Raw genomic sequence first — 13,792 nt, 5'->3', positions numbered from 1 at the left:
TTTGCCAGATGAGGGCAGCATAGTTCATGAAGTAAACATTGAAAGAAAAGATGAGTCACAGAGTCTTCAACACCACAAAACTCACAAGAGTTTTCCAGACCCAGTTTGAACCATTCAAATAATTCTTTAACAGGGTAAATTCTGTGTAATTCTGTGTAATATCTAAAGTAAAAGATATCTCTTTTATTTTATTAGTTATGAAAAACTTATTTGTTATTGACCGTACTTACTTCCACTCAATGTTTTCATATCTACATGACCAAAAGACTGTTGAGCATGGCGCATAATTCCTCTTTAACGCATTTCTAATATATATATTTTAGATATATTATATTTTTTATTATTTATTTATTTTATTTATTTTTGTTGCATCAGCTATGTGAACCCACAGAAAATGTAGGCTACATAATGTGGATATGTTAAGGGATAAAATAAAAATACTTTGCATCTTTGCAGTCAAACACACAGACATTCTTGTCCGGAGAAGAAAGGGTGAGCGCTACCATCAGTCCTGTGTCATGCCAACAGTAAAGCATCCTGAGACCATTCATGTGTGGGGTTGCTTCTCATCCAAGGGAGTGGGCTCACTCACAATTTTGCCCAAAAACACAGCCATGAATAAAGAATGGTACCAAAACACCCTCCAACAGCAACTTCTTCCAACAATCCAACAACAGTTTGGTGAAGAACAATGCATTTTCCAGCACGATGGAGCACCGTGCCTTAAGGCAAAAGTGATAACTAAGTGGCTCGGGGACCAAAACGTTGACATTTTGGGTCCATGGCCTGGAAACTCCCCAGATCTTAAAACTTGTGGTCAGTCCTCAAGAGGCGGGTGGACAAACAAAAACCCACTAATTCTGACAAACTCCAAGAAGTGATTATGAAAGAATGGGTTGCTATCAGTCAGGATTTGGCCCAGAAGTTGATTGAGAGCATGCCCAGTCGAATTGCAGAGGTCCTGAAAAAGAATACTGAAATACTGACTCTTTGCATAAATGTCATGTAATTGTTGATAAAAGCCTTTGAAACGTATGAAGTGCTTGTAATTATATTTCAGTACATCACAGAAACAACTGAAACAAAGATCTAAAAGCAGTTGAGCAGCAAACTTTGTGAAAACTAATATTTGTGTCATGTTTTATATTAAAATAACTCGTAAATTGTATGAATATTGCATAGTATCATAAAATCCACCCAAAAGTTTATTTTACTGACCACAATAGTATTGTATAGTATTGTTGATAATTGAGAGAGTGTCACTTTCGGTTAATTTTGGAAAATGTCTGTCAGTGTCTATCAGGTCAGGAGCACACTTAAAACATGTTTTGCAGCTCAGAAAGTTACATGAAATTATACTTTCTCTTTCACTCTGTGTTCCCTGACAGAACTGCTCTGCATCAGCTGAGAATGTTTCCTTAAGCAATTTAATTTTTATGCTCTTTTCCCAGCATGTAAACTTCTTTTTCACAGGTAACATTTAAAATGTAACAAACAGGTTTTAATGACACCTTAATGACATATTTTTAACCAGAGAAAACCCCACTAAACATTTAACAGCATTTCAAGAATGTGAACCATGCCGAAAATTATTTTCCTTGTTACATAAAAACAATTGAATCCCTAACTCTTACAGGACTTTCAAGTGAACTTCAAATGTCCAAAATTACTTGGTTAAGTGGGTATCTCTGCTTTCCATTACTGCAACAACCAACAGCAAACATGAAATATAACCTCATATGAATCTGATTTACCTATAGTAAAACACCACATGTCACAGAATAGACAATCCAGGTAAGCTGATAAACTGTTGTAAGAGTGTGAATATATCCATTCTGTACTTTAAATGCATTTTTCAAAACAGAGTCTTTAAAGGAAACATTAGCAAGTCATTTCCCTCACCACCCATGACGGGAATTAGACATCAAAAATTAAAGTGAAAGTATTACTTAACTATTGCTTAGTGCATGGGGATGTCTTCTTATACAGACATTCACACAATCATTTTGTCTTTTAAGTCTCTAGATAGATGCAGCTCTTTTAAGATACAATACATGAATCATCCTGTGAGTATTATAATTCGAGTTAATTTATCAGTGTTTCTAAACCTTTAAAAAATGTATGTACTATTTTGTTAGATTTAAAATGTAGCCATGTTCTTCTTAATGTTATCTAAATATCTATTTTTAAAAGATTCTTTTGTAAATTGAATATATTGAATGCAATTTGTATGGTGTTTATAGAGAATATAAGTCTTAAAATCAGCATTACCATAACCCCAGAGAACCCTGCCAGGCTCTGAAGAGATGGAATACCCAGACGAAAGGTAAACGAGAATCAAATACTCCCTCATTATTTTTATTATTAATAATAATTATTTCCTGTGAATGGACAAGTTTTGACAAAGTGTGTGTTGTGTAAAAATAACAGGGAAACAAGATGTGTACATACACATGAAGAAGGAACTAAAGGTATGGAAATATTATTTGTGCCATTTAGATGTAGGCTATTCATACTTTAAACATGTCTATTCTCTTTAAAAGGCTAATTGCAAACTTCAAAAATGCTATGCAGATATAAATATTTCAGCAGTCACCAGTGAACACCCACAGTTTTTAACTGATAATCCCTTCTAAAAAACTGAACCAGTAAATATGTATTAGATTATTAGATCAATCTATGTAGCTTGTTTACTGAAGTGGTGGAGAAATGAAACATACAGTCATGTAAATAAACTCTTTTCCAATTTTTTCCCCTCCTTCAGGTTATATTAGAATTACTCATGTTGGCCCATACTCTGTGCGCTTAGAATGGGGAGAACCAGGTGGGGACACAAATGGACAACAAGAATTCAAAATCAGATGGAAGTCTGCAGTAGTAACTTATTCTTACACAACACAAGCAAATCATTTTGAGATACCAAATCTCTCACCTGACACAACATATAGCATCACAGTAGAGGGAACTGAGGATAACAAGTGGTTCTCTACATCTGTGTGCACAGGTAAAATTATTGCAGCTTACACTGTTCGTTTACATTACATTACGATAAAACACAATTCCACACATTATCAAAGAAAACGATGAGAAGAAGTGATACTGTGAAATGATAATGTAACTAGATGGAACATGTTTGGTTTGACTTGCTCTTCTGGCCACACGCTAGACGACTTAAGTCTTAAAGGAACACTCCACTTTTTTTGGAAACAGGTTCATTCTCCAACTCCCCCTGAGTTAATAAATTGAGTTTTACTGTTTTGAAATCCATTTAGCCGTTCTCCTGTTCTGGCTTTTAGCATAGCTTAGCATAGATCATTGAATCCTAGTAGACCAATAGCATCGCATTCAAAAATAACCAATGAGTTTCGGTATTTGTCCTATTTAAAACTTGACTCTTCTGCAGTTATTTCGTGTAGCAAGACTGGCGGAAAATGTAAAGAAGTGATTTTCTAGGCCGATAAGATTAGGAACTACACTCCCATTCCGGCGTAATAGTCAAGGAAGTTTGCTGCCGGGTGACGTTCTTTCTCAGTACTTTGCTTTCTTGGCATGTGTGTGGCTGCCAAGTTTAATGCTGTGTTCCAGGCAGGTTTTTGAGCCCGTAAGTCATGACTTCGACTTTGTAGCATTCCAGGCAAGTCACACCAAACTGCCAGAGCGCAAGGAATTGTGGTAGCTAGATGTAAATAAACCTGCATGGCAGATTGTATGTGGCTTATGCTTATTTACAATCATTGCTATTGCCAAAGGTGCTTATTCCTTGCTTATTTGAGGGAAACGGAGGAGGAAAAACAGTGCATAAGGCAAGAGAAGCTGTTATAACTTTTATTTTACGTTATTTGCATATTTCTCTCCGTATAGACCAATTATCAGCCTACGTCACACACGCGTCACGCTGGTTCAACTGCGCATGTCGGTTGCAAAAGACGACCGGTGTTCTGACGATTTCTGCTACCCTGTCAGATTTTGCTACCTCCCATTCAAACAGATAAAGCGAAATATGCTACCTATCAGATTTTGCTTCCAGCATGATATTAATGTGGTGTGAGGGGTTATTAATTGCTTACACCTACTCCAACCCTAAACCTAACCTTACAGTATGAAAAATACAGTGTTTGTAGCATAATCTGATAATGCTACCTATCAGATTATGCTACAAACACTGTATTTTTCATACTGTAAGGTTAGGTTTAGGGTTGGAGTAGGTGTAAGCAATTAATAACCCCTCACACCACATTAATATCATGCTGGAAGCAAAATCTGATAGGTAGCATTTTTCGTTGTCAAATTTTGCTACCATCTGTTTGAATGGGAGGTAGCAAAATCTGACAGGGTAGCAGAAATCGTCAGAACACCGGAACCGCTATAATGTCCCGTTCCAGGCAACCCGTTACTCGTGTTTTTCCGATCTTCTATCAGTGAAAGTGCACCCAAACGACAGTCAAACCCGTGACTTCCCACTCGTGAACTCGTACTAGATCGATGTGCTCCCAGTTCCGAGTTCTGACGTGACATAGCCCGCGAAACCACTATGTCAGCACCTACGAGTGCGGTGTTTATGCAAGAGGTACACAGTGAAAAAATAGACTTTAGGACAATATAACATTGCAAACAAATTAATAATAATGTAATAATAATAAATGCGCTCAGGCAGTTTGGGGTGACTTGCCTGGAATGCTACAAAGATGTGAGTCGTGATTTGAAGTCCTGATTTACGAGTTAAAAAACCTGCCTGGAACGCAGCGTAAAACCCGAAAGAAAAATCAGAAAATGAAGGAAAGACAACCGTGAAAATGTTGTATTGTGCAGTGGGTAAAGTTACACGGCTAGTCTCGTAAGCTTGGCTACTAACGTTAACAAGTTATAGCGAACTATCCTACTGTCAGTCACTAACGTTAGAATACACTTTTTGTACAGGAGATCGGTATCCATTCGTCACTTCTGTCTTTTCCTACTCAACTCAACCCAGTGTGAAATAAACAAAGGCAAAGCAAAACTTAAATATTTGAGGTAAATATTGTCTCTTTATTTGCTAAGAGGGATTAAATTGCAGGCATCAAAATTCAGATAATTTATGGCAAGTAATGTCACATCGTGTTTTTAAATTAATTTGTTAGACATTGATCGTTTTTGTATGTCTGCATTGTGTTGTGAAGCCTGTTGAGGCATGCTTTATACATGTAATTTGCACTTGACTTGATTTGGGTACACGATTACATCTATGGCAAACGGATCTGTCAGAGCAACCCCACTCACTAACGTTAATTTCGTTGAATAACCATTCTTATCGTTGGGTGACAAGCTGTTGTAATATGCGGTAAACATTTTTTTAAATAACATTAATCAAAATAATCTATAATAATTTAGAATCGAACTGTTTTGTACCATATCCGTGTAATTTCCTATTCGTAAACGCTATAGGTGCGTTCGAGCTCATGCTGCGCTGCGCAGACCGATCGGCGAGATTAGCCGAAAGCAGTCGGGGAGGAGCTGAAATCGGAGCCGTCAAGTCGGACAAGTTGGAGATCTCGTTGCTCCTTCAAACATGGCAGATCACGTGGCGTTTGCCTACTTTATTGCAGATGAACTGGGAGCTATAGAAATACCTTTTTTGTTGGAAGAAATGCAGCACATGCAAGTGAAGTAGCAACTACAGATTTCAGCATCAATCAATGTTGACCACATTACATTAAATGTCTGTGACATTTTAGTTATTCCATTAAAAATATTACTTAAATATGCAGCTGAATACTATAAGTGGTCTGTATGAAAAAAGTACAATAATAAACTTATGCACAAATCCAATATAAAGAATTTTAGGGAATAAAATGTACTGCAGTCAAAAGATCGTAAACTATTTACGAAATGGCATCCAATTTGATTTGTTATGCACGAAACACGCGTGATCATCGTCATGTGGTGAATGTGGCCAATCATGAGAAGCTGTGACGTCATCACAGCCTGGCGCAGTCCCTTCTGAAATGTTGCGCTGGCTGAGCAAGCCGGCTGTTCTCGAAACGCTCTCGCGTTACTTTGATGCCACACGTGAACGTCACGTGGCGTCGGCGCCAGTTCAAGTCGGACAAAATTTCTAACCGGCATGCACTACTTCAAGTCAGCCGCCGATCGGTCTGCGCAGCGCTGCATGAAGTCGAACGTACCTTAGGTCTCCCGGGTTTTCTGCAACCAAGATGCGCGCGCATCCCGGATGTTTACAAACAGATAATTGGTCTATACCACTTGCAATAAACACTGCATCCGTAGGGGCTGCCATTGTTGTTTCGTTGGCTATGTGACATCAGAGTGCGGAATTGGGAGTACATCGATTAGTACGAGTTCACGGGTAGAAGGTTGGAAAAAAACACAGGTAACTGGTTGCCTGGAAGGCGGCATAAGCTATAGAAGCAGGCAACATCCACTAGGTGGCGCTTGCTTGCTCGCTCTCATTGGCTATCACGGGTATCCGCCAGAGGCAGCCCGACCAAGAGTTTTAAATATCTAACATGTTTTGAGATTTACGATTACAGTTATGGGATGGGACACAATAGAGGATTTTTGTAGACAAAGAAAAACTGAATCTTTGAACTGTTTCAAATGAATCGTTGGAAAATTAGTTGATAATAAATGCATATTTTGAGAAAATAAAAGCATTTCTTTTAGCTTTTATGCATGTAAACCTTTTGTAGGAGACTCAATATCAGGAACCTTAAAAATGGCATAATGGGGCACTTTAAGTACCTCTTCCTTGTCCTAAATGCAGACTGCAAACATAGTAGGGTAGCTATAACGAGGCTAAAGGCAAACCATAAGAAAAAAATGTGCACCTCACTGCGCCCAAAGTGCATGAATGTGGAAAAATATGTACAATGTATTGAACGTTTATGGAGCAACAGATTTTGTGTGAAAATAAATGATAAAATTCAGCCTTCTATTTATTATCCTGTTAATTATTGTGCCTTTTTGCCAAAATAAAATGTTATTGGCCAAATAACATACTTTTACATATTCTTTCATTATTTAAAAACTGCTGTTTTAATTTAAAAAAAAAATCATTAAGAAGACCATTGTCTCAAGATATATTCAAGAATTGTAATGCTTTTTATTTGCTACTTAAATCGACATAAAAAAAATCTAATATTAGATCAAGTAATTACAGAATTACTTTTGCGCTGCTGCCCGCAATAGCGTCAAGGATGAGCCAAATTTGCACATCGGGTGTTTCAGAAAATACTAAGATACTTTTTTCTGCCATCTAGTGGTTTACAGGAAAAAATATGATGCTTTTAGCCCCATTGTACCCCACTTTACTGCAACCTGCTTTAATCTGGGACCAAAGACTTTTCCAACTCCACATACAGTTAAATCCTAAAAACGAATGTACACTATACATATTTGTAAACATTCAGTTTAATAGCTTTAAAACCTACTGAAAGATCAAAAGGGCTGATTTTAAACAGTTTCTAAAACTAGATTTTTACATTTTCTAAAGGAAATGTGAGTAGTGCTTTGACTTAATGGTAAAACTGGGTAAATCCATTCATCCATTCTCCAAACCATCCTATGCAGTAGCAGCTGGAGCCTGTATCTCAGGACATATGCACAAGATCTGAAACATTTAATTTATTGTCATTAAGCAAATGCAGTATTTCAGAAACAAGACAAACAGGCTGAACACTATCATTTGATCTTTGTTTATAATTTTATCAGAGTTTGTGAAAAAGTTATTTAAGACAACCAACTCGGGTGACAATGCAAAAAGGAAAACTGAATATTCAGCTGAGAACTGAGTAGAATTATTTATGTTGAGCTGATTCATTTTTCCCTCAAGAAATCCCTGTACCCGAGAATTTCGAATATGTCTCAGAGGATCCAACATCTGTATCATTAAGTTGGATGCCACTTCAGAAAATGGATTCCAGTTCTTACAAATTCCAAGTGATACTGTATAAAGATGCAGAGGAACAATCAGCGACTGTGGAATCAGATGTAAATACCCATGTGATGAAAAATCTTCTTCCTGCCACTGAATACATAGCTGCATTAAAAACAAAACTGAATAATGACAAACTAAGTGAAGCAGCCATTTTAATCGTCCATACAAGTAAGTGACTGCTTTATGAGCCTTTTCATTTACAGCTAATACATTTTCATAATATTTTTACATATTAATGTACAAATTCAGTTGTTATATAGACAGTGCCTTATTACCCTCTACAGAGCCACTCCCACCTGAAAACCTGCAGATCAAAAAAATTGGTGCAACTACTGTTTATCTGACATGGACTAATCCCAACACTGACGACAAGATCAAACACAGATTCCAGATGATCTGCAGTGATGAAGATAATATAATACAATCATTTCTTACACAGGAAACAGAAGCAAATGTTCTAAGTTTACAACCAGGAACTGAGTATACCTTCTCTGTCAATACTGTTGTTGAATCAAATGAGAGCACTCCTGTAAAAATCACACAACGCACAAGTGAGTTATTATTTTAATGTTGTTGCTTACAATCCTGTTGAAAAGACCAAATATATACCTTGAATGCTGTGTAAATTGTTATAAGGAATGTAAATGATAATTTGAATGTCTTGCTGGTTAAGCTAGGTAGAGAGACAGTTTAACACTAAGATATTCAAAATATTTGTGTGTGTTTCACGAAAGAAAATGTGATATTAGAAGTATATAAGAGTATAGTATATAAACTCTATAACCTTGCATTGCAGACATAAATGTGGAATCTGTGTTAATGGAACTGGGTCTACACAGCCACCTAAGGGACAGACTGAGTCTAAAGTCTGTATTGGAATTAGGAAAATCATCAGATGATGACCAAACTGCACCCAGTTTTACATCTTTGCCGTGGCTTTTTCTTCGAAAGCTCATGATGGTCAATTCATCAGCCAGAAGCATTAAATGTGCTTCAAAGAGTAACTCTGAAAGATGTGAAGAGAAAAGCATCCATTTGACAGAGGCATCTACAGATTTGAATGATAATCAGGAGGGCATAAATCCACTAGATTTGATCACAGCTCTCTTCCACTGTGCTGATCCTTTCCTCCAGCAAGAAATGGCCCTAAAAATGTCAATGTGTCAGTTCTCTGTGCCTTTGCTGCTGCCAAAGTGTGACACAAATGAGTGCACTCTGATGATTTGGGCCTTGAGGGACATAACAAAACAGTTTAGATGCCATGGTTTAGAGGAAAACAGCATTGTGCTTACCGATTTGCCCCTGATCTCTTTCGTCAGACTAGGAAAAAATCCAAATCTTTCCAAATCTGAGTTTCTGAACAAGCTCCTCAGCAACAAGCAGCAAAATCATGACACGTTTGTGCACAGGAAACTGGAAAATGGAAACATTAGAAAAAAGATCTGTAATGGACTTGTTGAAATTAGCTGGTCTCTTCCTAGTGGAAGGAGAAACATTGACATTTTCAAAGAGCCAGTAGCTGTGGCTAATCTCCGCGGGGATATTTCTGATTTTGAGGTGCAATTTGCCTTCCTGAGCAAAATATCCTCTGCAGTTTTTCTGTTCTGTGATGATTTGGAGTCAAATCAGACATTTCTGGAATCTCAGCAACTCGGATCCAAATTGGTTCTTATTTGCGCCACAAATGATCAAAAACCAAGAGAAAATCTTAAACAAAAATTGGAACAGATGAAGCTAAAAACAGGCTCAATCATCCTCAAGGATGGGAAGATGAATGATGCTGATTTTGTTGCTAAACTAAAGAAGACCATTGCTGAAATAGTTATAGATTGTACAAAAATAAGCATCGAAAAGATGTCAATGATCGCAACAGATCTGGGGATTCGTGTAGATGAAAACAATGCCGTTTGTCAAAATGCAAAGGAAAGGGCAGACAGAATCATAAGAGACATTGAAAATATACCTGAATATAAAATGAAGGAACTCCCTTTGCAAGGGAAACCATGGAAAGAGATATCCAAACTGGAGAAAGAAATGTGTCGTCTCAAAAAGGCAGGAAAACAAAACATTGAGCACTATATGAGTGAACTTAAATGTCAAATCCAGAATCTAAGAATGGAACAAGGAAACCATACGATGAACGAAGCAATTCATCAATTCATTTCTGGCTTGTGCTGCTCTTCAAGTGAGCAACTATATTTTCTAAAATGGATGAAAATAACTTTGGACATTCTAACACGAAAGCTCCTGTCCAGGCTTCAGGAGCAGTATAGGGATGAATGTCAGAATCCCACAGAAGATAAAGAACATCTCAGAGAACTGGATAATCAGATTGTCAGCAGCTCTTTAGGAGTCCAACACTTCATGAGAGAGTTAAGTCAACTCTATGAGTGTGCACGCTTCCAAGGATCCTGGAAATATACTGCTCTAAAGAAAATGCCAGAAACGTGTGCTCAGCTGATGCTGAATGGGTTTCCTCTAGAACTTATTGATGGAGATGCATCAAATATTCCACTGACGTGGATTGGAGATGTGCTTGCGGCACTTAACAAACTGACAACACCTCACAACAGAATACGAGTTGTGACAGTTTTAGGAGTTCAAAGCAGTGGGAAGTCGACTCTCCTCAACACAATGTTTGGAGTTCAGTTTGCTGTTAGCAGTGCAAAATGCACAAGAGGTGCCTTCATGATTCTAATAGGCGTATCTGAGGAATTCAGATCAGAGCTTCAGTGTGACTATATCCTCGTAATCGACACAGAGGGATTAAAATCTCCAGAGTTAGAAAAAGCTGGTGATAGTTACGAGCATGATAATGAACTTGCGACCCTGGTTGTTGGACTGAGTGAAATTACAATTGTCAACATTTCCATGGAAAATATAGTAGAAATGAAAGATACTTTGCAAATTGTTGTCCATGCCTTTCTCCGCATGAAGGAGGTGGGAAAAAAGCCCTGTTGTCATTTTGTGCACCAAAACACTGCAGAGGTTGCTGTGCATGAAAAGAAAGCACGAGAAAGAAAGATGTTCTTGAAAAACCTAGATGAAATGACACAAGCAGCTGCTAAAATGGAGAAAAGAGGCAACATTAAGAAATTTACAGACATTATAGAGTACAACATTGATGAAAACAACTTGTACATACCGGGATTGTGGCTTGGAACTCCTCCAATGGCACCTGTTAACACCGGTTACAGTGAAGAGGTGAGTAACTTTAAGGATGGCATACTTGACGTTTTGAGGAAAACAAAAATCCCAGCACAGAATTTCATGCAATTTCAAGAATGGATAAGAAGTCTCTGGAAGGCTGTCCAATTTGAAAACTTCATTTTCAGTTTTCGCAATAGCCTCGTCGCTGAAGCGTACTCCAAACTTTGTGCTGAGTTTAACACTTGGGAATGGGCCTTCAAGAAGCACATGATTGACTGGTACACGAAATCTGAGACCAAAATCACCAACATGGGTGACGTCAGTGCAGTCAATAGATGTACCTAATATTGATCAAATATTGGTTGACTTAAAATCTGAATTTGTTGATGAGCTTGACAAAGAGGAGAAAATCATTTTTGATACAATTCAGCAATATTTTGAAAGTGAGGAGGAACATGTGCACCTTGTTGAAAATCACAAGGAGGACTTTTTAAACAGCGCACGGGGACTTCGTCGAGAGACCGAGACAGATCTAAGAAACAAACTGGAGAATGCTGTATTGGTACAGAAGGGAATTGCAAAAGTGGAACTAATAAGACAAAATCAAAGGGATACCATGAAAGAAAAAGTGCTCAACTTGATCACTGCCTGCAGGAATTCAAAAAACCTCTCTGAAAGTCAACTAAACGAGGAATTTAGAAAATTGTGGGATGACATTGTGAAACAGTACTCCTTCACAGCTCTACCAAGGCAAGATGTGGTTAAGGAAATATACAGACTTTTACACAATAACTTGGAAATGAAAGGTAGGGCAGTACGAGAGATGCTGTTAAATGTCACCAGTCTAGAGCAGTGTGGCACTGGACCCTTTTTTGCAAAGGATGAAACAGAGAATAGAATTCAAACACTCACACATTCACTTCCAAACAATTTCATACAAATGGCATGTGAAAGAATAACAAATGATTGTGGAACATTTATTAGTTGCAAGACAAGAGAAAAAACAGACTACAACAGTTCTGACATACAAGAACTGTTGTGCTCCATTGACAGGAATCTGGAAAGTGGCAAGGAACCAGAGATAAAGCCTGAAATAGAAGCAGCTCTCAAGATCCACATTTGTGGGATTGCAGCAAGAGCTTTCCAGAAAATGCATGACAACTACATACAGAGAAATGACCCTTTGAAATCTCTTGAACGGTTCAAGGAGCAATGGTTAGCTGACTTTAAAGACCTCTACTATCAACGAGACCAGTGTCAGAAAAAGGCAGAGATGTGTGCCATGAAATGCTTCGACCCTGCCGTGAGGGATTACATCCAGAAATGTCTTGGACCTGACATTGTGGATACATTTCTGACAAGCAAAAGTGGCATTGATTTTGGCACACGATCATTTTTCCAGTTCTCGATTTTAAAACAGCTGCTTCAGGATGATGACTTCAATAAAATCTCTGCGTATGTGGAAAACTATGAGAAATATGTAACGGAGTGGATTTCTGAGAAAATGATGGACCATTTTTCAAAAGATGATGCTATGCTTAAGTTAGAGATAAAACATTTAAATATAATCATTAACAAACTTAAGAAAGCTATAAGTGCCCAGAAAAAGGCAGACCTTCGAGGAATCAACATCCTTAGTTTTGTGACCAGTGTCTTTACACGTCTTAATGAAGATTTGGTCGTACCTACTGATACCCTCAATGCAACACTGTTTTTAAACAACTCAAACCCTGCTATGTTTGCAGATTGCCTTTTATTATCAATACACCAAATGCATCAACGCTTAAAAGATCAGTTTAGTAAAGAAAGCAATGTCAGAGAAAAGCTAAACAGACCGCCACTGAACAGGCCACAAGAAGTGCTCTTTAGCAGAGTTTTTGGCTGTGGTAAAAAATGTCCATTCTGCAGTGCACCTTGCGAGGCTGGTGGAAACAACCATGCTGAACATTTTGCCTCTGCCCATCGGCCACAAGGCATTTGTAACTACAGCTGGGCTTCAAGTGGACAACTAGTCCCTGACATATGCTCCTCTCTTGTTGCTAGTGAAAAAGAATTCTGTGGTAAAGCCACAAAATACAAGTGGCATCGATATAAGGAATATAGGAAAATCCATCCAGACTGGAGGATACAGTCTGACATTAGTATTGAGGCCACTGATTTATGGAAGTACATCTTTGCTAAGTACAATACTAAATTTGCTGAACGATACAATGTTAAGCCAGCAGACATACCTGATGATTGGTACAGTATCTCTGTAGATCAGGCTAACAAATGCTTGCAAAAAACATTCAGTTACTCAAAAAAATAAGAATCAATATCAATCAAGTAGAACTGAACTGAAGATTCACCACTGACCAGCCACTGTGTGCAAAGACACATAACAAGTGCTTGGCGAATGACAATCATTGAAGAAAAGACTTAGGAATAGAGATTTTAACAAATCTGTTAAAACTGTTGTTGTTGTCTAAAGTTTCTAACCATAATTGTATTCAATTTATTTACACAAAAATCAAGATAAATACCTTACTATTTTAGATTACACATTGTTTAGATGGAAAAAATCGGAATGATTTTCTGTAACATGGTTAATGGTTATTTATCTAGCAAATCTTTTACACTCTGTATAATGTTAACCATTTCTAAACTTTTTTTATGATTTTACATTTGCATTCTAATGTCTAATGTGTGTAGAACTTAATGTAAAATGAA

The 13,792-nt window shown here is 37.6% G+C and overlaps 1 protein-coding gene across 1 annotated transcript; it reads left to right on the top strand.

Annotated features, from left to right (window-relative positions):
• Positions 1-1,282: 1,282 nt before the first annotated feature.
• LOC141289389 (interferon-induced very large GTPase 1-like) lies at positions 1,283-13,391 on the top strand. The gene is given in 7 exon segments (XM_073821492.1): positions 1,283-1,303; positions 1,452-1,473; positions 2,765-3,004; positions 7,829-8,101; positions 8,218-8,484; positions 8,730-11,397; positions 11,399-13,391. Coding segments are annotated over 7 exon segments (5,484 nt in total).
• The last annotated feature ends 401 nt before the right edge of the window (positions 13,392-13,792 follow it).

The sequence above is a fragment of the Garra rufa genome, chromosome 17, assembly GCF_049309525.1.
Source record: "Garra rufa chromosome 17, GarRuf1.0, whole genome shotgun sequence".
In the NCBI taxonomy this organism is placed as follows: domain Eukaryota; kingdom Metazoa; phylum Chordata; class Actinopteri; order Cypriniformes; family Cyprinidae; genus Garra; species Garra rufa.
The sequence above is the reverse complement of the archived record's forward strand: the minus strand, read 5'-3'. Positions and strand labels throughout refer to the sequence as shown.